We start from the raw sequence: 22,718 nt of genomic DNA, 5'->3' as shown, positions 1-22,718 counted from the left end.
TGCTTTTTGGCCCTCTAAAGTTCTGTCTTCTTGTCGGCATGTTTCGGGAGCTCCTTCCCTTCATAGTAGATGTCTATTTCATCACTTTTGTGAGTCCGGATAAAATTGATTATTCACAGGGGACCATGGAATTTTTCTACAAGAGAAATGAGGGTTGATATTTTTTTAACCATTACCTTATTTCTTGTGTATCTCTTATACAAGAAAATCCTAATATAGGAGAGCCTGAAGATTCACGAGTCAAACATTGTTTTCTAATTAGAGAGGAGTGTTAGGAATACATCATCTAACACAACTTTTTATTTATTAAAAAGTATAAATAAGAAAGATGACTTTTTTATTTATTGAAAATTATAATTTAAGAGAGATGATCATTCGATAAGACATGTGAAATTGATTAATTTTTATGATTTTTGATAAATTTTAATCAATTAGATAAAATGTGTTCATAAAAAGTGTATTAATAAATGTGTTCTTAATATTTTACAAGATTGAAATGTTAAATTTTTTTTTTCCCACTTATTTAACGCGGATCAAATTTAGATCTTTATATATCTATTCCAATTACTAAATCAATTTTATTGGTTCATTTTTTACAATTATGTTACACCTCTTGATATCCTCAATAAAATGAGAATAGTACTCACATCGCACAAATGTTCTAATAATATTTTGTATACAAACATTATGAGACCCAAGAAAAAAACTTAAAAATAAGAATGTTTAAATAGGAAGCTGTTTTAATTTATACTTCAAAAAAATCTCACATCGCTTACAAGTTAGGCTAATGATACTTTATAAACATTCTCATCTCTAAACTTATTAAGGTGACTTATCAATTATCATAAATACAAATTGTCAAAGTGGGTATTTTGTAAATCTAAATAGTTTAAATTTTACTTTTTTCAAAACTAACTTCAAAGATGAAAATTATCCAAAAACTATATATAATTCTTACTTGTTATCTTTATAGTTGATGTTGACACACACACGAACATACATACACACACACGCACACACACACACACACATATATATATATATATATATATATATATATATATATATATATATATATATATATATTTTATATGATGTTATGCTAAAGATCATGCATATTAAATTTTAGATGATTTGAATTTTTCTATATATTTTTTTTAAAAATAAATATTTACACATTTTAAATAATATTATATTTTAAAATAAACAATATGACGAACTAACACATAATTTTAGAATCATGTAAAATTTGATATAAATGATATTGAATATAATATACAATTTAACAGTTAGATTAATTAAATTTACATTATATAAAAAATTATTAAAAATATAAAATTTAGTATAAGTGTTTAAGTTTACACCTTGTGTCAACAAATTCTAACTCATATAAGTGTTTAGACGTATATATATGAGATGCAAAGCAAACATTTCGTAAATCTAAAGCTTATTTTTTATTCCTTTCAAAAAATAAACTTTCAAAAAAATATATAAGTATTATTTATGTTTTATTTTAACTTGATGTGGGAATATATATACCTATCACGATGAGGCAAAAAATTGAGGCAGGTCAATGGTGTTCTGTGACCTAACAGTTGACTTAGTCAAATTCTTTTTTTATTCGGTAAAAAGAGAGACACATGAAGCCTTATTAGGTTCACATAAAATAAGTTAAATTGAATTATTTGTCCTTGAAAACTGAAGTCAAATTCCTGTACTATTCATTTTAAAATATCTTGTCTGAGTTATATGGAGCAATAAGTAATAGGAGTGAGGAACCGATGATGAATTTTAGCAATAAATATATTAAGACTAAAAAAAGTAGTTCAATAAAAGTGTTTAAATTAGTTTGAAAGTTAGACGAAGTTTTTATTATGTAAACCGTGACCAACTTGATCACTAAGGCCATTGACTGGCTGATACAAAAGACATGGATATTTAGATAATTTTCTCAAATAGGCAGTAACTATGAATTTTTGACTTTAAAAATTCATATATGGTTTGGTCCTATTCAATCATTTTATATGTTCAATTCCATCGTTTTCATAGGATGAAGATAAAATTTAAAATCCTTGGTGTGTCAAATGCTGATTGGTCTGTTTCGTGTCTCTGTTCATTTTCTTGTATTAATATGCAGTATATGCGACATGGGAGATAAAAAAAAACGACAAAGATATCCGTGAAGCGCACAGCCTAAGTATAGACATTTGTCTTATTGCACCAATACAACACATAACATACATAACGATAAGAGCATTGGTGTCTAACGTTAGCAAATTATATTGTTTATTTATTTATTTGTTTCTGACACTTTGACCACTTCTGTATCTAACAACAAAATGGTTGCGTCCGCAACTTTTTCAAGTGTCAAGCAGCAGAAGAACCATCTATGCATCATTCAAGCACTTCATTAAAAATTTGGTTAATTGATTAATTTGGAGAAATTTTATTGCTTAAAGAACATTTAATTCTTAGATCAGTATTATTTATTATATATTACAAATATAATTAAAAAATCTAGCACGAATAATTGTTGTGGCCAAGGATTAAAAATGTTGGTGTGGGGGATTTTAAAATTTATGTATACCAGCAAAGTTTAGAAGTTGGCTGCAAAATTTTCGTGAAATTCATTGTTGGTATATAATGTTATTTTGGTACCATTGTAATTGTTAATAATTAATTATAATAGCAACTGAAATATATAGAACTTGAATAGCAATTGACCCGGGGGAGGAGGTCAAAGCAGTCTCAACGCAAACATTATTTTCAAATGTGGAAAAAGAAATATTTTGATGAAACTTTTTCACATACTCTTAGCAATATTCTCAAGCCTCTCGATCTTTTTGTTGCTCAAGGTATTTTTTAACCGAGAGACAGACTAATTTCTCAAATATATATAACTTTCAAGTATTTTTATATACATGAATTTGAAGATCATCAAACTCCTTCGAAGTATAACTTTCAATAAACATAATTATCTGTGAAGAATTTCTTTAATCTGAATTTAATTTAAAGCGTGTAAACTTCCAAAATAATGAAGGCAAGAGTATTACTTGTTTCAAAAGGTTTATGAAATTTAAGGCCTAAAGAGTAAAGAAGTATTAACAAGGAGAATTTTACTCTGATTTCTTAAAATGAAATATAAAAAATAAATAAAAAGAAATGGGAAGAGGTGGGTTTAATTGAACTAAAATCTGGCTGAATATTTTGAAAAAGGGCACCTACAGTGGGAGTCAGTGAATGCATGGCTAGTTGCATAAGCAAACATAGGGTTCCATGGAGTGGACAGAAAGCATAAAAAAAGAAACAATAATATCTGAAACGAATAAATGGCATCTATTCATCAAATGAGCTGCAGAAATACGACACAGGGAGATCGAAAACGACGAAGAGCAAGAGGTCTGAAATCCGTGAAATGCATTTAGGTTCTTCTACTACATTCATATGTGTAGAAAGTGAGATTCCTCTCCTCTTGTGCTTTGTCTCATTGCTTAAGAAATCTGGTAAGTTGGCAACCAAAACTACTCTATCCATGCATGGATTATATTGTAATCTCTGCAACCAATGACTTTCCTAGTATCTTTCTGTGTCCATCAAAAATCTAGATCAGAGAATTTTAGAAAAAATAAATTGCATTGTTTGTTTTTAACTATGTGAAAAAAGAGAATGAAAGGAAGAACTAATAGTAAATTAAAAAAAAAATTGTGTTTCTAAATTATAATAGGTGTACAGGGGGAATGAGACAACCACGTGGCTCGCCGTCTCGGCTGCCAAGATGGTCGAGATGGCTCGTTGTATTGAGTCACAATGGTCTCAAACATGTCAGCCATCGATACGAAACTGTAAAGACTTGTATATCCAAGATTTCGACTCGCTACATTGAATCACAACTCTCTCGGACATGTCAGTAGCTGAGATGGCCGAAACTGCAAGGGTCCATATACTTGAGACTTCATGGTCCCGGCTATACCGGTAGCCGAAATAACCGGGCTGGTGATGAGAACGTATCGGTTCGGCCAGTCGCCAAGATTCGAAAGTGCGGTCTTGTACAAGACATTCATGCTTAGGTCGTCCCACACTTCTTGGCTCGACCAATGACCGAAAGAGTCAAATACCATGATTAGTACGATAATCACGATTAAGAAAGATAAACACATGATTAAGGAAATAATCAATCATTGGGTACCGATTATTTAATTTGGCAAATCATAGAGGAGACCCACCACACGCAGAGTCCATTTATGTAAGTATAAATAGTCCATGTCTTGAGGTAAAGTCACTAATCATTTATTATTATCGATATTTGTATTTGTCCTGACTTGAGCGTCAGAGTACTTTTTACGGGTACTTCTCCTACCGGAATATTCAATCAAAGTTCTTGTTCGACTTTCAGACTACGTAAAGGTTACTAATATACCCTCAAACTGGTACAATATGGATTTTAAATTTAAATTAATTGTGGATCGTACATAAAAATCTGTGTATCAGTCATGATCATATTTTGGAATCAAAAAGATATGCAAAGGTGGTAAGAGTACAAACGATGCTGTCCAGTGTCAAGTTTTCGTTTTGGAAAATTCCAATTCTTGTTTTCAACTTGGCATATACGTTTGGTTGTCAAGATCGCAGGTTTCTTCATCATCATACACTAACTAAATATAGAATTTTTGTTATCGATATCTATATGCTAGATTATTTCTTTTGCGAGATGCTAGTGACAATTAAAGAGAGATTTTTTAATTCCATTCACTTGAGAGGAATAGTTTAGGTTTTTAAAAAAAAAGAAAAAAACCTCTAAACTATTCTTTGAACAAATAAAATACCCTTTCATTCTATAATAAACCATTGGTTAGCTTGAAAATTAAAGGTTAACATATATGCCAACGTTTACGTACGTGAGTATGCCAAGGTTAACAATAATGTTTGAAGCATCAACACTTCAATAATATTAATATTTATATTTATGGCAGAAATTAGTTGGAATTGAAACGTTGACCTAGAATCAATTATAAAAGAAAAGAATTCATTCCAGGTCAAAGGTTTCAATTGGTTGCATGAACATAAGCCAAACAATTATAAAAAGAAAAGAATTCATTTCAGGGTTAAAGTATCAATTCCAACCAATTTCTGCTATAAATATAAAAATTACTATTGAAGTATTGATGCTTCAAACGTTATTAATTTCAACTTTCCGTGCCTGAGATATGAATGTAGAAGTTACTTCCATTATTGATTATTTTATGAACATAAGTTGAGGTTTTTTCAACTGAAAAGTAAACATATAAATAGATACATATAAATGGCTTAGGCCAAGATTCATCTCTTATTTAGTAAATTCAATTCATTATGGAATGTAATTTACGTGAATTAATATTCACTCAGCAATAGAAAAAAAATACAACAGTTTCAACTCTCACCCAATATTTTCATGTAATAAAATAAATATTATCAAACATTAAAGCATATAATTCTGAAAACTTACATGAATTTCTCAAAAGCTAGTACTGAAACAAAAATATTGAACTCTCCAACAACAACACTCCAAGTGTCCGGTTCTTCACGCTATTTGCTGCAGAAAAAGTCTTCAGGACAGCTAAACCTTTTGCAATCACATATTTTCTTGTCCCATCAATGATGACTATTAATTAAGATGCAGCATAAAATAACGATTAAATTTAATTTTAAAATATTTTTATTTCTGATTTTTTTAATTAAATCAAAATATATTTTTATTATATTTTTCACATATTTCAATTAATTTATTTTTCTCTTTTTTATTTTTATTTTTCTACTTCTTATTATTTATTTACTTACTTTTTGATTATCAAAATACATAATAAAGGAGTTTGAGCGATTGAAAAATAAATTGCTGTCGTACAATAATCAAAGGTATCGAATCACCTCATAGATTTTTCAATATTTTACGATTATCTCGTACTAACACACTTTTGCTATAGAAAAATGAGTACTTGAATGCACGAGTACTTTGACTAACATCGTTTGCATGATTGCATCTCAGCTATTACTTTTCTTTATATTCTTATCTTTAATTGGTAATAAGTAGTGTCTTCAGTTATTTAATTTAAATTAAAAAATTTAATAAATAATTTTTTTTATATAATTAACTTTAAAATTAATTTTGATGTAAAAAACTTTATAATTGATGTTTATAATTAAAAAAATTAAAAAAAGTATTTTTAAATAATTGTTTTAAAAAAATTAATTCTTTAAAAAAATAGGAGGTACTTTGTAAAAAATCAGAAAGTTACTTTAAAAAAAAATAGATTTAGACAAATATATCAAAAGTAAAAGAGTGTTTATTTTATTTAAAAAAATACTTTCATTAAAAAATTAAATAAATAAACTATATTATTTAAAAATAAGTAGAAAAAATAATTAATATTCTATTAAAAAATCAACATAATATTTATTTATTTTTAGTCCATCACCTATTATAAATCTGAAAATAGTATTTTGAAGTATCCAAATAACTGCAGGCAGCTGAAATGCTTTGTAATTTTGGCCAAACCTGTATGGGGAGAAAGTTGTAAAATACATTGTCACCAAATTCAGCACGTACACGTATAAATTTATTATATGCAACCACTTTATGTTACACTTTTTAATAATCTAGTATTTTAATAGTTGACAAAAAAGTTAAATATTTATTATATATAACTAGAAAATTTAAGGCGTTTCGTGATTTTAATATATATATAAATAATATTAAGATGGATAATTATTAAAAAAATATAATTTTTTTATATTTATTCACTAAAAATAAAGACTAAAAAAATGATTATTAAAATATAAAAAATGATTGAAATTCTGAAAGTGTGTGTCAAATTCATTCCAAATCATTAAAATAATAATTTAAATTATAAAATATTAAATTAAATAATTATTTTATAATAAATTTATTAAAAAATATTAATATTTTAAAGTTTTGAACGATAATTCGGTTCGAACACTGTAACATAACTCCTAGATATATAGATTAAAATTTAAAAAAAAATTATAGATATAAATAAATGTTATACTTAGATATATAAATTATATTTAAAATTTAAATAAATAAATATATTTAATATATAAATATATTTAAATTAAAATAAATAAATATTTTTAAATATATAAATTATATTTAAAATTCAAATAAATAAATATTTATGATAAATAACTTATAGTATAGTATAAAATTATTTTTATTTATTGATAATTTATTTAAAAATTTAAATTTAATACATAAATAAATTAATAAATAAAAATTAAATTACATATGAAGATATAAAAAAATCATTAAAGAAAAGTTTTTAAATACTACAAGATAGTTCTTTATAATTTATATATAGAAATTGATATAATAAATAAAATATAATTAAATATAAAGTTAAAAATATTTTAAATTTTTTTATGTAAAAAAAATTAAAATATTTTTTCACAAGATAATACATTTATGTTTTATACATATAAATTTGATTAATATCTTTTTTTTTTGTGCATGATAGTATTTAAAATTCTTTCCTTCCAACCTGTTTAAATCTTACTTTTAGTTATTATCTATTCTGCATAATTTAATGTCAGAGTCCCACATTAATTGGAAACTTGACTTTAATCCAACATCAGGTGAATAAATAGGACAAAATCAACCGCACTGAAACTTGCTATAAGTCAATGAGTAAGGAAATTAAAACAAGTAGTAGGAGCTGCTTGTAGCACAACTAAGACAGTGGCAACTTATTTTTAATTATATAATTTTTTTAAAATATGATAAAATTTATATTTATCTGGATATTATTTTATTTAAAACTAGCATAACTTTGACTAATATAATTTTTAATTTAGTAATCAAGACTTGGAAAAGTTGTTGCAGATTACATCATGGGTACACCTTCAATAAACGGTAAGAATTATTGAAGTGACATATTATCTATGTACGAGGCCAAACCCTTGACATTCACATACTTTCCTATCTAACAATGATGGTAAAGTTGAGACTGAAAGGAAGCAGTGTTCAAAAGTATCTGTATCTGTATAGCTACTGTTAATGTGAGGACAGTGAACACGTGCATATATAAATAATGTTAAATGAATTTGATTATAATTGAAATTTCAATATATTGTTACAGGTGTTTTTGGTTAATTAGAACTCTAAACCAGAAAGTTCTTGAAAAGTGTATATGAAAAGGAATCTCATAAAAGCCTGCATATCACAATTATCATACTTTAATGGGAATTTATTATCTTTTTTAAAAAGTTATATTTTTTCTTTATAATTTTAATATAAATATATTTTTAACAATTATTAACTATTAATTATTAATATTTTATTAAATAATAAAATAAAAATAAATAAATTATTATTATTAAATGATTATCATTAATAATAAATTGTATTGTAACGATAAAACCTAAACAAAAAAGAAAATGGAGTCATCCTATGTTAAAGAATATATACCTTAATGGGAGTCATGATGTTTCAATCATGTTGTTGCAAGCAATGATTTATCATTTTACTAATAAAAATCTATTTAAAGTTATCAAAGATTGCTATTACCTATATACTAATAAGGCTATACATTTTTTAATAAAATAATTTACAACTCATAATGGCAAAATAATTTAGAAAATATAAAACCTATATATAGGTACTAAAATTTTAAATATGAATGTAACGTGATATATATATATATATATATATATATATATATATATATATATATATATATATATATATATATATATATATATAATTTGTTTCTAAAATATATTACATTTTTTATTGATTGTGCTATATTTGTGTTCACTAACGGCAATTTGTTGAACTTAAAGAAGCAGGATTTAAGATAATAAATCATCTCATAGATTTTTCAGTTTTATACGATTCAAAAAAATTTTGGTAGTGTCATTTTTTTTATTCATAAAAAAGGCTTAGTTCCATGAATGCAGATAAGTACTTTGTCAAGAATCATTTTTGGCATCCCAACTATTATTCTTCTTCTAGTATACATGTATCCAAGCCATCCATTCCACAGAGTTTTATTATATTCAAGAGGATCCGAATAACTCTAATGATTAGTAACTTTCTTTTCTAAAACTGAGCTAAACTTGTATTGTGATTGTGGGAAATTTTTTATAAACAATAAATACCAAATTGTGTAAAATTTTTACATGTTTTTAATCTGTTGATAAAGCTTATCATTTTGCGGCTATATTTAAAAAAGATCTCTTCTATTATATCAAACATTTCCTCTTCTGACTAATTATTCTGTTAGGATTTAAGTTTGGTAAAATTGTATAGAATGAGATTTGAGAGAGAAATTGAATGAAGAAAAACCGTTAATTAATTTTTTATTGAATGAATAGAGAGGACTTATATACAAACTATAGCATTAGCACATGCTAAATGCACTGATTGGCCTCTTAACAAACCCACAAACTAACTAACTAATATTAGACCACATACAATGCATAAATTTCCAATCCAAAATATAAAATAAATATCAGAATCTAAACAATGGTAATTGTTAGGAACTAAGATCAAGTAGCTTTGGACTTTGGGTAGTCACTAGGTATCAACTTATGCTATAAAATAAAACTCTCTGCTACTCTTTCATTTTTCTCCTGACGTTTTTTTTTTCCCTCTTTCTAATTTTTATGATTACTTGGAAATTCAAAATTCAGAAATAAAGTAAGAGAGGAATGTAATTGTTATTTATATATCCTTTGCAGTGGTTAATTTTCTAATTAAGTGTTATATATGTTTATTTAGTTTAGAGATAAGTGTCATAATACTTTTTACGTAGTAATTTTTTTTATATCCATTTCTTCATCTCCTATTACTTTAATTTGTGAGTTATTATTTTATTATTTTAGCGTTGAGAATAATTTTTTTAAAGGAAATTTAAGATATGAGGCCATTTAGGAAAAATACTCGTAAATATGATGGATGGATGACAATGTTGAAAGATGTAAAGGGGATTTGGAATCTTTCATTAAACTATATGGATTAAGTTATTTCACACCAAAATATTTTTTAATATAACTCATATTTGTCCTAAAAATATAATGTCTGTAACTTACTCGAATCTGTTCTATATAACTTAATATCCTTAAAAATATATCATATCATAACTCACTCAATTTTGTCCAATATATGCAATTTAAATTTTTCATAAAAATATAATGTGTTATAATTCGAATGTCCTTTAAAGATATAGTCTAACTTTTAAAATTCAAATTCGGCTTAGAGGGTTGCTGACAAACCTTACTGTTCATCACCAGAATATTCAAATTGCTGACCACTGTAACTAATACTTGTGATGTTGTTATTGAGATTCTATCGATGTGTTTGTTGTGTTTAGTGCTATAGTGTTATTGTGATGTAGTGCTATAGTTGAATGTCAAAAAACATGATGTTTGGGTGTGTTGGGCTTACAATGCTTAAATGTCAAAGGCAGATGATAAACACACCTCTACTCTCTTATAAACACACCTCCTTTTTTTTAAAATATATATATAATGCCTAAATTACCCTTAAAAAAATTCCTAAATTTACACTCCCTTTCCCGCACCCTCCTTCTCCGCAGCCCCCTTCCTCTCATCCCACACCATTGTTGTTATTGTTGGCATTGCCTTCTTCTCGCCACATGACAAGAGCCCCGGATTGAACAAGCTCCAAGCACGGCCTCAGCTTAAAAAGGTTACCAATGTTGCTGTTGTTGTTGTTGCCGCATATGCTATTGAAGAAGGTTACCAATGTTGCTGTTGTTGTTGTTGCCGCATATGCTACTGAAGAAGGTGGTGGAATGGACGGTGAACGCGTACGGACAAATGGACATCATGTTCAGCAATGTTGGCATCCTTAGCCCCTCCGAGCAGACCGTGGAGGACCTCGACATGTCCCAACTGGACAAGGTTTTGGCGCTCAACGTGCGCGGCATGGCGGCATGCGTGAAACACGCGGCGCGTGCCATGGTGGAGAGGCGCGTGAGGGGGAGCATTGTGTGCACGGGGAGCGTGGGTGGCAGCCACGGTGGACCATCGGTGACGGACTACATCATGTCGAAGCACGCGGTGTTGGGGCTGATGCGTTCGGCGAGTTTGCAGCTTGCGGAGCACGTGATAAGGGTGAACTGCATCTCATCGAATGGGTTGGCGACGTCGTTGACTTGCAAACGGCGAGGGATGAGCGAGGAGGAGATGCAAGAGGCTTACCGGAAATTCGCCAGACTGCAAGGAGTGCTGCTCACTCCCAAACACGTGGCAGACGCCGTCTTGTTTCTCGTTTCTGATGATTCTGCCTTTGTCACTGGCCTTGATCTTAGGGTCGAATGGGACAAACCCGGGACAGCCTCCTTGAAGAGGAAATCCGAGGTTAGGGTTCTGAGGATGTCCAAAGGTGTGACCCCATCCACGGTTCTCACATTGGTCCAGCAGCACCGCCACCATGTCCGGCGACACCATCTCCGCCGCAATGTGGAGCGGCGTCTTCCTGGCGGGGCCAGAGGGGTAGTTCACGTCGGTTGCGCCGAGTTCAAGCAAGGCCTTCACCACTTCCCTGCTACAATTCTCAATCGCGTAGGAGGGGTGCGGGAAAGGGGGTATGGAGTGCGGGAAAGGGGGTGCAGAGAACAGGGTTACGGAGAAGGGAGTGTAAATTTAAGAATTTTATTTTTTTTAAGAGTAATTTAGATATTTTATATATAAAAGGAGGTATATTTATACGAGAGTGGAGGTGTGTTTATCACCTGCCAATGTCAAAAGATGTATCCAATATCGAATTGTTGGGCTTATGGGCTTACTCTTTTAGAATTTTCTTATTGCTAGTCTTAAATACTCTTTCAGAATAATTTTTTTTTGTTTTTGCTAAAATACTTTTCTATCCTTATTAATATAAAAATATTAATTTTGAATTTATTGATATTTTAAGTTATAATACATTAGTTTTTTTTTTGTCTATATAACTATTACTACAACAAATTAAATTATCTGTCAGATAACATAATTAATATAATCAATAATTATTCTTAAAATATATACATTAAAAATGAGGTATTTTAGTTATTGATTTGTGATTGTCAGTACAGAATAATTGCTTGTACACTAACCTTCAGCTTCAAAATTGGGCGAAACTTGCATTGAGAGAAAGTTTTTGCAATCAATAAGTACCGATCGGTGTAAAAGATAAGTTATCAGCACTTCCACTTTTTTAATCAACTGATAAATGCAAAGGTTTTTGTTATCGTTCTGTAGTTGTATTCAAAGTTCTCTCCTCCCATTGTACGCTTATGATTATTGGGAAAGTTTGATATCAAGAACATAAAACTAACATCAGAATCTGAACTTGGAAGCAAAAAGGGATGCAAAAGGCTCGGATAGTAACTAGTAAGCACTTAAGTCCAACATTGTTTGCACTAAAAACAGTCCCACATCGATTGAAATGAACGAGTAGACCAAACATGTAAGAGGCACCTGAGCCTGGCTAAGTTTACAATAAAAATTAGTCCCACATCGTTTGGAAATAATAAGCTGACCCAACATTCAGCCAATAAATAAGATAGAGTGAGCAACTTTTGAACTCGCCTTAAACTAATGAGTAAGGAAAACAAAGCAAGCAGTGGGAGCTGCTTGCAGCACTCATTCTGATGTGCAAGACTTTTTGGAGGGGTTATAGGCTGGCCTTGTGTTGACGCTGCTTACTTTGCAGAACTCACATGGGCGGGCCTCCCAAGCCCAAGCCCCAATATTTATTAAAAAAAAATTGATAAAATTATAGAATTAAGATACAATTAGTTTATTTATGATATTTTAATATAAAATCAACTTGTCTTTGAAATTTGATGCTTCCAAAATATAGAGCTGAATTTACAATATTAAGGTTTTAATTTGATGATTTTAGTTATAATTATTAAAGTATAAAATATGCATTTTTCTGTAATGCTACTCCTAATACAGATGTGTTCAGGAATTATGTTTGTGCAATGCTCATCACTATAGAAGTATAGAAGTTTATCATGTTTCTTTGACCTAAATACTCATCAGTATAGATGTTTATCCTGTTTCAATATAGTGTCCCCTTGAGAGATCTATTAGTGCTTGTTCAAGTGCCTAAAATTTGTGTAAATTAATTGATGTGATTTGATTATAATTATAATTATAAATAAACTGTGTTCTGAAAAATTGATACTCCCAGCATAGATGTGTATTATAGAAATAAATTTGTACGAGACTTGAAAACCTATCAGCATAGCTGTGTATTCTGTTTCTTAACTGTAGGGAAAGTATCCTGTTTCTTCAGATATCTGTTTATGTAATTAATTGACAATGAAATGTTTTGCATACATAATATTTGACTATGCAATGAATTAACACTACGAAATTTAGTGCAAAATATCTGACTATGATTTTTCTTTTCAAATTGTGTGTTGTCAGACTGCAGATTGTGGAGCTTCAAGAAATAGGACTAGTCTCAATACAAGAGTTGAGAGAAATTAAAAAGCTCAGAACCTTTGATTCCTCATCATCAGTTTGAAATGAATTGAGATAAAATAATAAATGATGTAATGAAAACGAGAAAGTTAAAAGAAAGGTGAAAATCAAATAGAAGAAAAAGTATAATCTATGATGAATATTTTTCTTACACATAATCAATAGGTATTAACATCCAAGTGAATAATAATTCTAAAAGAACCTTATCCATAATTATTTTAAGAACGAAATCAATCTATAATTTTAAATTCGATATATACAAAATAAAAATTTGATTAATTTTTTATTTTTAAAATATCATTATTGTAGGATATTATATTCCAACAGAAAAAACCTCTATTGTTAATGAATTAAGTTTTCAATATTCACTTTTTATGTCAAGTTCAAAAATAAACTGCCTTCTTCAAAACTATTGTTTGTTATTCAAATATCTATTGACATAAGATAAATATCAAAACAAAAAAATTGTAAAAAATTAAAGAAAATATTTAAAAAATAACTAGAGTTAATTCTGATTTTCTCAAACCACTTAGCTTACTTTCAAACATCTCTTTTTTCTTTTTGACAACTCATTGATTCTGCACAAAACTAGTTGAATTGCTTTCTAAAATACAATTGAAGTTTGATTCAATGCAATAAGGTGCATAAGTAATCACGGCAAATACAACAACCAACAAGCAGTTTCCTTTTTTAATTTGGACACAAATAAAATCAACATTATCCCATATGAAAGAATAGTATACTTGTACCTATATGCAAATTCAAACTCTTCAAATACCTATGTCCTAATTCAAACTCTCAAAATTGACTCAAAAATCAGCTCCTCAAAATCAAACTGTACACCAATTGTTTGTGATATATAAAAAATACCATAGCCTCACAAAACTATATCCATTCAAAAATTTTCCAAGCTAACTACTATCTCATCTGCAAGCTCCTCTATAAACAACTTAACAATCTCTATAACAATATCTTCAACATCTTCACCTAGTTCTATCCACTTAATTTCCCCTCCAACCATATTGTCTGCTAACTCTTTACAAGATTTCTTTTCCTGTGCTGCAAGCAACCCCCACATCTCCTCTTCAATCATGTCCTGGCTAGGTTCAGAATTCAATCTTCTTGACATGGTTTTTTCCCACATTGGGATATACAAATTCGGCTCAAAAATTTCAAGCAGCCCCAAATTAATGCGATCAAAGAGAAGTTTCCTTTCAGATCTCTTCCAAAGTTCTTGCTCGCCAAATTTCTTTTCCAGGATCTCAAAGACAACAGGGCTAATAGGACATTCTGCAGAGTGCCATGTAGAGAAGTCTGTAAACAAGCTCCTATTACAAATACCTGCCTCGGTTAAGACCTCAACAACATACGAGAAATCCCTACTTTCTTGATCTCTAAATATTCCTACTATATCTTCCTTTTCTTTGGAAACAACCGCAGATGCATTCCCACAATCTTCATCGCTTGAAATATTCAAACCAAATTCTTCATCATCTAATTCAGAGGAATCTGAAATGAACAAATGATGGTACATTTGTAATTAATACCAAAATAAAAGGAGGGAGAATAGGAAGTTGACATCAAATAAAGTGGATGATATGCAGAGTGAGTTATACAAATGACTCAACATAAGCATTACATACCATATACACGACTGCCACATTCAGAGCTGAATGGAATGTCTTGTCCAAATAATAAGGGGTCTAAAACAGAAATTGGACTAGGTCCATATGCCTGCTCAGAGCTACCAAGAGAATCTGGGTCAGTCTCAGAGCAAAGTGAATGAACAGAATCTTCTTGAATGTCTGATGGATCCTGTAATTTAAGAACAATACAAAGCCACATGATTCAGGAATCAAACATGAAGAAAGAGTTTAACATCACTGAAATAACAATTACAAAGAAAGTCCAAAAGATTATTTATGTTATATGTAATGATATAAAGAGAAAAGTCAACTCAAAAAGTTAACTATTTGATTGATATCCGGTAAAAAAAACTATTTGATATAACTAGGGACACTTCAATATGTTATTTAAAGAAAACAATGTTGTAGCATTAACTTTTAAAATTAAACTTCACCAAAATTGACATGATAACTTTTATGCTGGTGTCTTTGATGCACGTCACATCAAAATGCACCAACCAGAACCTATAAATTTTACATATTATCCAAGATTAATAATTTAATTATTTCAATCATTTCTGCACAAAACAAGCTAGAAATCTTGAATGCTCATTCATTTGGTTCATCTAAAACACAAGTATTTCTATTAAAATGCAAAAGAGAATAATATTTGATAGGATTTGCTTAATTTATTGTTTCGTAATAAAATACTGGAAAGCATATACTATAAAATTTAGTCATAAATGATTTCCTTTTGCACTAATTATGTTTTGCATTAATTAAGTAGAATGAAAGAATGGATACAATAAAATAAAACACTAGCTCAATATATCTAACTTCAATATATAAAAAACGGGTTTCCCTATGCACAAGGCTCTGACCATTGCGGCATTTGGAGATGGTTAGACTTAGATTTATGCTATAATGCTACCTTATCTCCTTGAGCAGAGAGGCTGCTTCTGTAGCTAGAAAATATTACCTCCCCCCAGTCACTAAACAGAAACTTTACTGTTGTGTCAAGCCCACCCTTTATATTTGACTTTAATATATCCAAAATATAATATCAGAAATCAGAACTCAAAAGAAGACAGCAAAATAAGCCATTTAGTAACAAATCAGCATTCCTGAAACTATTATTAGAGTTTTCCACCTTGGTTTAGATAAGGTGGTAGGTAGTGAGACTTTGAGCAGAAGGTCCCAGAACAATTAACAACACACTCAAATATAAATTACAATGAGGAAAAAAAAAACAAAATTGAGACTTGTTTTTTGTATTATTGTATATGTATACAGTATATAGCCAATAATCTTCTCTTGAGACTAGTCTTTTATATTGTATATGGTCAAATCCCAACCCATTAATTCAATCTCTTTGTTTGTATTCACCATTTCTTTTCTTGAATTTCATCAACTTATTATCAACAAAATTTTTAGCGATTATTTGATTCACTGTTTGACCAATCTAACTCTTAACAGGCTTTGGTTAAAAGTTGTATTTACATCTAAATACTTATTTTGATTTTAATAAACTTCGATATCAAAGATTGGTTCACGCAATAATTTTTCTTTGGACTTGATTAATACATTCAACTTTTAATATCAAATTATTGTCTTTAGACTAAAAAAATAATGTTATTTTATCTTGACGTAATAAATTATCTTTTCAATGTTATTTTTATGTTCATGTACTTCAAAAGAATATGCAATTGAATTGTTGAAATATGACAATTTAAAGAATTCTTTGTTTATTCTTTAAAAAGAAAAAAGTCAATATTCATAATCCATCTCAACCTGCTCCTTCCTAGCTTAACTTTAAGTCCTAAGCCTTATTGTTTTTTATGTTTTTTTGCATAAAAATTGTTATATTTATTTACTTTCATAGGATGTTTTATTTTTCATTAGACTAAATTGTAAACAATTATTAATAGCAGAAATTAGTTATTGTTGATTTTGCTTACACAGCCTAGTGGCCACAAGCTAAGAGGTATTCATAGTAATAGAACTTATGACCATTACATCACAAGGCAACAATTAAACTACCACAGAATTTTAGACACCTCAACTACATTCAACAGGAAGCTTTTTTTCCATAGGTAATCCATTATTAATCAATGAGGTTATAAAGCTTTTTCAACATTTTATATGCATTTAAGGATTAAATTTCAACAAACCACGTGTATTATTCAATGGTATGTTCTTTCACGGGTAACTGATAAAATGTAAAGCACATCTGAAATAATAATTTTACTCCATCATATGTGTTTCTGTCAAATATGCAAATTCTTACACCTAATATCATTTCAGGACACAAACATGCCAATAATAAAAGTTGGACATCTGTCTTGTACTCACTCTTAACATTACAGTTTATTGAACACATCTGTCTTGTACTCACACTTTACATTACACATTTATTGAACATATCTGTCTTGTACTCACTCTTAACATTAAGGGTATGTAGAACACAGAAAATTTTTACTTTTTTGAGAATCTGACGTTGGGGAATATTAGTTTTCCGGGTTTGATTTGTTATTTAAAAAATAACATTCCTAAGAAACATTGTTTTCCGAGAATGATTTTTGTGTATGTTTCCCACGAAATGATTCCCATAGAAGAAGTGGGAAACTAACTTTCTCGAGATAAAAGTAAAGTTTTAATGCAGTACAAGTGTTATGTTATCTTTATTTGTTAATTTAATGCAATAAAAATCTTTCATTCCCATGTAACATTTAAAAGCATTCTAAAAAACATTTATGATTAACCAAACAGATTTTGATGATTCCCAAGAATCATTCAAGCATGAAAATATTTGCCGTGTACCAAATGCCTCCTAAAAATTTATTGAACATTCAACTATCGGATGATTCGGATAACATAAAACTTACTGAATAAACATGAATAATCCCAACAATTCTGTGAACAAACCTGTTGCTTAGAAGCATCTGATGTATGGCTCGAAGAATCAATTTCTTGTGCCAAAATGAAGGGTGTTGATTTAGATTGATGCTTGGTTGGACTATAATGTGACCAGCCAACAACCTCAGTCTTTGCATCAGATGCCAAGAATTCAACTGATGAATCAGGAGACACGATATTTTGTCTTGAAATATTAGTGTCTTCATACTTTTTGTTCTTCACTTCATCATTCATTAAGCATCTCTCTTGCAATATCTGACAATCTAGCAAGGCAGGAGAAAAACTAGAACTTGACAACTGAGGAGGCATAGTTATCGTATCAGACAGATCAGTCCCATAACATCTCTTCTCTTCAGTGTGATTATTATTGAAATTAGAGGAAAAAGAAGATAATTTCTCTTGGCCGCAACTTTGGTTCACATCTTCCAAACATTCTTTCTGGTTAATATTTTGATTCTTTGACTTCCAGGATGACCAATTTACAGATGCATTCTTTCTCAACCCCCAATATCTCTGAAACAAGATATCCTGATTTATGGCTCCCCAACTAATGTTCCTTCCATGTGCTGAAGCTACATGACGTATTGGAAAATTTCTATGACGAGCCTTACGTCTAATGTTCCTTTCAATTATATCATTACTATAACCAAATCCATGAGTCAAATTTCTTGCTCCATTTCCATGTGCAGAAATCATAGCCAACTGATTACATGTACTGTCTTGACCACACCGTCCAAGCTCTCGCAAGTTTTCAGTCACATCCCTCTGTTCCAAAGTTTTGTTCCTGGCTTCAGAGCCTACATATGAACCATCAGAACAGAAGAAAGATGAATTGCATTGGATCTCATTAACTGAAATATTTGAAGCAGGCTTCAGCGTTTCATTGGAAAATGCTTCATTCCCTCTGAAAAATGCACTTAAAGTGGTATTTAAAACTCGGGTTGCAACATCTCCTGATTGCATAGAAATATTTGAAATTTTACTGAAAGACCTTGAACTCTGCCCACCAAAATGAGAATTTTTGCAAGAACTAGGATTCTCTTTCCTATTTCCCATTGATGGGTTATGGTGCTCACCTCGCCTTAGTGCTTTGGCCACTTTCGAAACATCCTCAGATTCTTCTTTTTCATCAGTATTCATTCCACGCTGATGAGACGAACGCTTCCTTCTGATGACACCAATGGAAGCAATTTTCTGCCTGTAGCTATCGGAGAGCACTTTCTGTTTAACTCCAACATAATGTTCAGTAGGCGGTTTATCAAGACCCATCAATTTTAAAATTACACTTGGTGGCTCTTGTTTGGACTCCATTTTGCAATAATTACTCAGCAATGTCAAGTTTGAACACTGGAACTCAAGCACTCCCTAAAAATCAATGGAACTGTCTGCAATAAATCACAATGACTATTACAAGGAAATAAAGGTGATCAATACAGACTGATAAACTTTATCTTTTCAGCTATCATAGTAAACAACTTATTAAAACAGTGAACTCAAAGCAAGAAGAGTCACAAACCAATCTTGTACATTACATCTCATCTGTTGTAGACCAAAAGCAATAACAAAATAGGAGATATGTGGAATCTAGAGCTTCCTATGCTTCAACACTTGCTGGAAATGATTTAATGCTCTATCAGCACAAGTGACCTAAAAAAGAAGGGGAAAAGGCATTAAAGCAAGTTCCATTTCAGCAAAGAAATAAATAAATAACAAAAATCTCATAGAAGACATCATACCCTAAACCATTTTCATCACTATGAACTGTTTAACGAAATGAATATTGCCAAAAAGAACAAAGTAATAAAAGAAACAAACTGCAGCTAATGGAGAGATTCGTCTAAAATTGAAGCATCTCGTAAGTAAAACCTAGTAGTTAACTCATCCAATTTAGTAGCAAAACTAGCTAAAAAAATTCTAAAATAATATTAATATTAAAGCATAGAGGAGGAAGAAATCATCAAATGAAACAGTGTAAAGTGCTTAGGTAATTGAAACGAGGTATGATTATTGAAAGAGGGCCAATCCAAAACAATAAGGTTCTTAAAATCATGGAAACACAAGGAGACAAAATCATTCTGATTCCACTAGAAACTAAAATTAAAAATTAGAAACCTTCTTTGACAAAAACACAAGCAAATTAAGATCCCAACAAGGTCATGACTTTCCAAACCCAACCCTCAAGAAAAGACTCGTAGATAATCACCATCGTCAAGAAAAGGAAGAAGATGAAGATGATGAAACTTAAGAAGTATATGCAAAAACAAAGAAAGGGGGTGGTGGAAGGAAGAAAGAAAGAACCTTCTCTGACAATTCTCTTAAAAGTGTGACCTTTTTGGATTATATGGGTGCCCATAATCCAAAATCTCCATTGCATGCAACAAAAACAATCAAGGTCGCTTCTTTTTGCAAGAAAGCAAATTGGGTAATAAATTCATGAATAGTTGAAAACCCAATATTTGTTATACCATGAAGGAAAACGACACAGCCGACATGAACATCAATCGGGTCAAACTAGAGATGTGGATTTTCGCGTAAATGGACACGTAACAAAAAAATTTCCTCGAAACTCTGCTAAGCAAAAATATTGGGGTTTTCTTTTTTTGTATTTTATTTAAAGAATTGAATAAAGAAATGAAATGATTGAGACAATAATTAATGACGATGAAGTGGGTCCATGCTTTTTATTATTTTACTTTCTTCATTGATTTTAGTTTGCTTTGTCGTGTGTGGATATACGCGCTGACTGTAGTTGTCTTGTTTGCGTATTTGGCGCCATAAAGTTACGGTTGATTATTGGGAAGTGTTGGGCTCACTATAGATTTTACTTACTCTGTTCTAACTTCTAAGCATAAAATGTACATTACTATCTATTTATATTTTATACCATCATAGATGGATGTTCTAGGAATGTGTCACTTCCACATTTTTATTTTATTTATTTATTTTGTATCAATTTGTTTTTCTCGTGTTCTATATCCGAAGTAACTGAAGTTAATGGAATAAATTTCAGACTACGTACATTGCCGAAACGCAAACAATGGTAATGTTGTGTTTGGTATCACGAAATAACGATCAAATAATATGCAGAACGTATAAATTGGAGGTGAAAAATAAAATGTGTGGTTTGATTGCTACAAAATTGTCGGAGTGAGAAATAAAAAATGAGTGGACCTCATGTATTTTTTATTTCTTCTTATATATGTGTGAAAATAGACACAAAAGTTGTTATGTGACAAAGGTATCTTTGTTGTGCAACTCCTATAATCGATTGACGTGTCATATGTTCGAATATGTAATAAAAAGCAAACCGAAAGTGGTCCTTGCACATTAGTCATAAGGTTTGTCTGTTTATATATGATCGATTAAAATGTCCCTATTTATATGATCGATTAAACATGTTTTATATTTAAATAATTTGACAAATTCATTACACTTATATTAAAAGAATAAATTAGAAAATTTACTTATTTTATAATTTATTGACCAACTTTGCAAACACTTATATTAAAAAGATAAAAAGTTGACCTCTTTTAAACTTTTGAATTAAATTTTCTATAAAATCAAATGAGTTAATTGATCAACTTTGCAAATATTTTTTACGGTATTAATTAATATAAAAGTTACACAAAACATAAATTTTTATTTGTTTATTTATTTTATAACAAAGAGGACAAAGTTCAAAAGGATTACACTAGAATATTATGATATCATGACATTTTTAAACAAAAAATAATAATCAACTCTTAGGAGGAGAATCAAGCACATGAGTGCCTATAAGTAATGGTTCCCCCATGTTAGAGGCATTCAAGACTTGTAAGGCCTTCTGTATAGCTATTTTAGCAGCCTCTTGTGGTATTAAACACAATGTTGTTTTTAACTTTTCAAATTGCGGTAGGGATAATGGGGAATAGCATATTCCATTGTGCATATTGTTTGCAATCAATCAAACATTTTGCAATTATAAAATGCTTGAGGCAACTTCAAATTAATGATTTTTCAAATACTATTCACCACTTGACATAGGGGAATAACATTTCCTCTTTCTTTTGCGTTGTTGTTTTGCTTATTGGGACAACTATTAGTAACCCAAGTCCTCAACAAGACTCTTATGCCTTTCAGAAGCTCAATACCCCTTCAAGATCCAAACGTGATACTAAAGTTCCCTTTTGGATAAAAGATTATAGTAACGGTTAGTAATTCTTGATCACCCACATGGAGGGTATAGATGTTTAGGACCATATATTACTTTTTATGCTTAAAATAATCATTTGTAATCATATGAATGAATTATGATGTTTCTTTTTTATGCTTATTTATGAAATTGCTAGTTTCAGCCTAACAATTTGGTACTTTCATCAAACTTACTATGCCTCCTGAGCCATCCTTTTCCCATCCAGATGAGACCCTCTAATCCCTTGAGCACAAATTTTCCAAACTCCAATTTTCAGTTGGATAATCACCAAATTATTCAGGATGAACATCATAAATTTTTAACAACTTTAATGATGGGTGTTCTTGATGAACTTACTGTCATGAATAGCCATAACGGGGTTCCACTTCTACTCCCTCCACTCTTGTTTTTTTGGGTTCTTCCTTTACGGCTATACCCACTTCACAACCATTTCCTCCTTTTTCACCCCCATTGCCTTCTTCCCAACCCATTGTTGTTCCTCCATCCACCCCTTC

The 22,718-nt window shown here is 30.1% G+C and overlaps 2 protein-coding genes and 1 non-coding gene across 17 annotated transcripts; 2 read left to right on the top strand and 1 right to left on the bottom strand.

The window, feature by feature from the left end:
* Positions 1 to 10,162: 10,162 nt before the first annotated feature.
* LOC109812379 ((+)-cis,trans-nepetalactol synthase NEPS1) lies at positions 10,163 to 11,910 on the top strand. The gene has a single exon (XM_029274209.2). It carries the CDS (start codon positions 10,759 to 10,761, stop codon positions 11,692 to 11,694), a length of 936 nt encoding a protein of 311 aa, XP_029130042.2. The 5' UTR covers positions 10,163 to 10,758; the 3' UTR covers positions 11,695 to 11,910.
* A 671-nt stretch (positions 11,911 to 12,581) lies between these two features.
* On the top strand, positions 12,582 to 12,731 carry LOC114916777 (U12 minor spliceosomal RNA). Its single transcript, XR_003805374.1, has one exon. It is a non-coding gene; the product is annotated as a U12 minor spliceosomal RNA (small nuclear RNA).
* Positions 12,732 to 14,153: 1,422 nt separating this feature from the next.
* Positions 14,154 to 20,526, bottom strand: TRM18 (Phosphatidylinositol N-acetyglucosaminlytransferase subunit P-like protein). 15 transcript variants are annotated; one of them, XM_020376372.3, is made up of 6 exons: positions 20,331 to 20,522; positions 19,549 to 19,679; positions 19,109 to 19,417; positions 18,042 to 18,829; positions 15,135 to 15,306; positions 14,154 to 15,000 (listed from the first exon to the last, which is right to left on the bottom strand). In XM_020376372.3, the coding sequence occupies exons 3-6, from the start codon at positions 19,341 to 19,343 to the stop codon at positions 14,387 to 14,389; spliced, it is 1,809 nt and encodes a 602-aa protein (XP_020231961.2). In that variant the 5' UTR covers positions 19,344 to 19,417; positions 19,549 to 19,679; positions 20,331 to 20,522; the 3' UTR covers positions 14,154 to 14,386. The 15 variants fall into 15 exon arrangements, with proteins under 15 accessions (XP_020231961.2, XP_020231953.2, XP_082929280.1 ...); XM_020376364.3 differs by having other exon boundaries at positions 18,042 to 19,417; positions 20,331 to 20,526; XM_083073154.1 differs by having other exon boundaries at positions 18,042 to 19,413; positions 20,331 to 20,526.
* Between the last annotated feature and the right edge of the window lie 2,192 nt (positions 20,527 to 22,718).

Source organism: Cajanus cajan, chromosome 4 (genome assembly GCF_000230855.2).
Source record: "Cajanus cajan strain Asha chromosome 4, NIPB_CcT2T_4, whole genome shotgun sequence".
Taxonomy (NCBI): Eukaryota; Viridiplantae; Streptophyta; class Magnoliopsida; order Fabales; family Fabaceae; genus Cajanus; species Cajanus cajan.
The sequence above is the reverse complement of the archived record's forward strand: the minus strand, read 5'-3'. Positions and strand labels throughout refer to the sequence as shown.

Bases quoted from the DNA above. Each gene is read 5' to 3' on its own strand.
- LOC109812379 (XM_029274209.2), top strand. From the start codon at position 10,759: ATGTTGCTGTTGTTGTTGTTGCCGCATATGCTACTGAAGAAGGTGGTG.
- TRM18 (XM_020376364.3), bottom strand. From the start codon at position 19,343: ATGGAGTCCAAACAAGAGCCACCAAGTGTAATTTTAAAATTGATGGGT. The intron at 15,307-18,041 runs GTTTGTTCACAG...CTTAAATTACAG, and splicing joins CAGATGCTTCTAAGCAACAG to GATCCATCAGACATTCAAGA. The intron at 15,001-15,134 runs GTATGTAATGCT...TGTTCATTTCAG, and splicing joins ATGTGGCAGTCGTGTATATG to ATTCCTCTGAATTAGATGAT.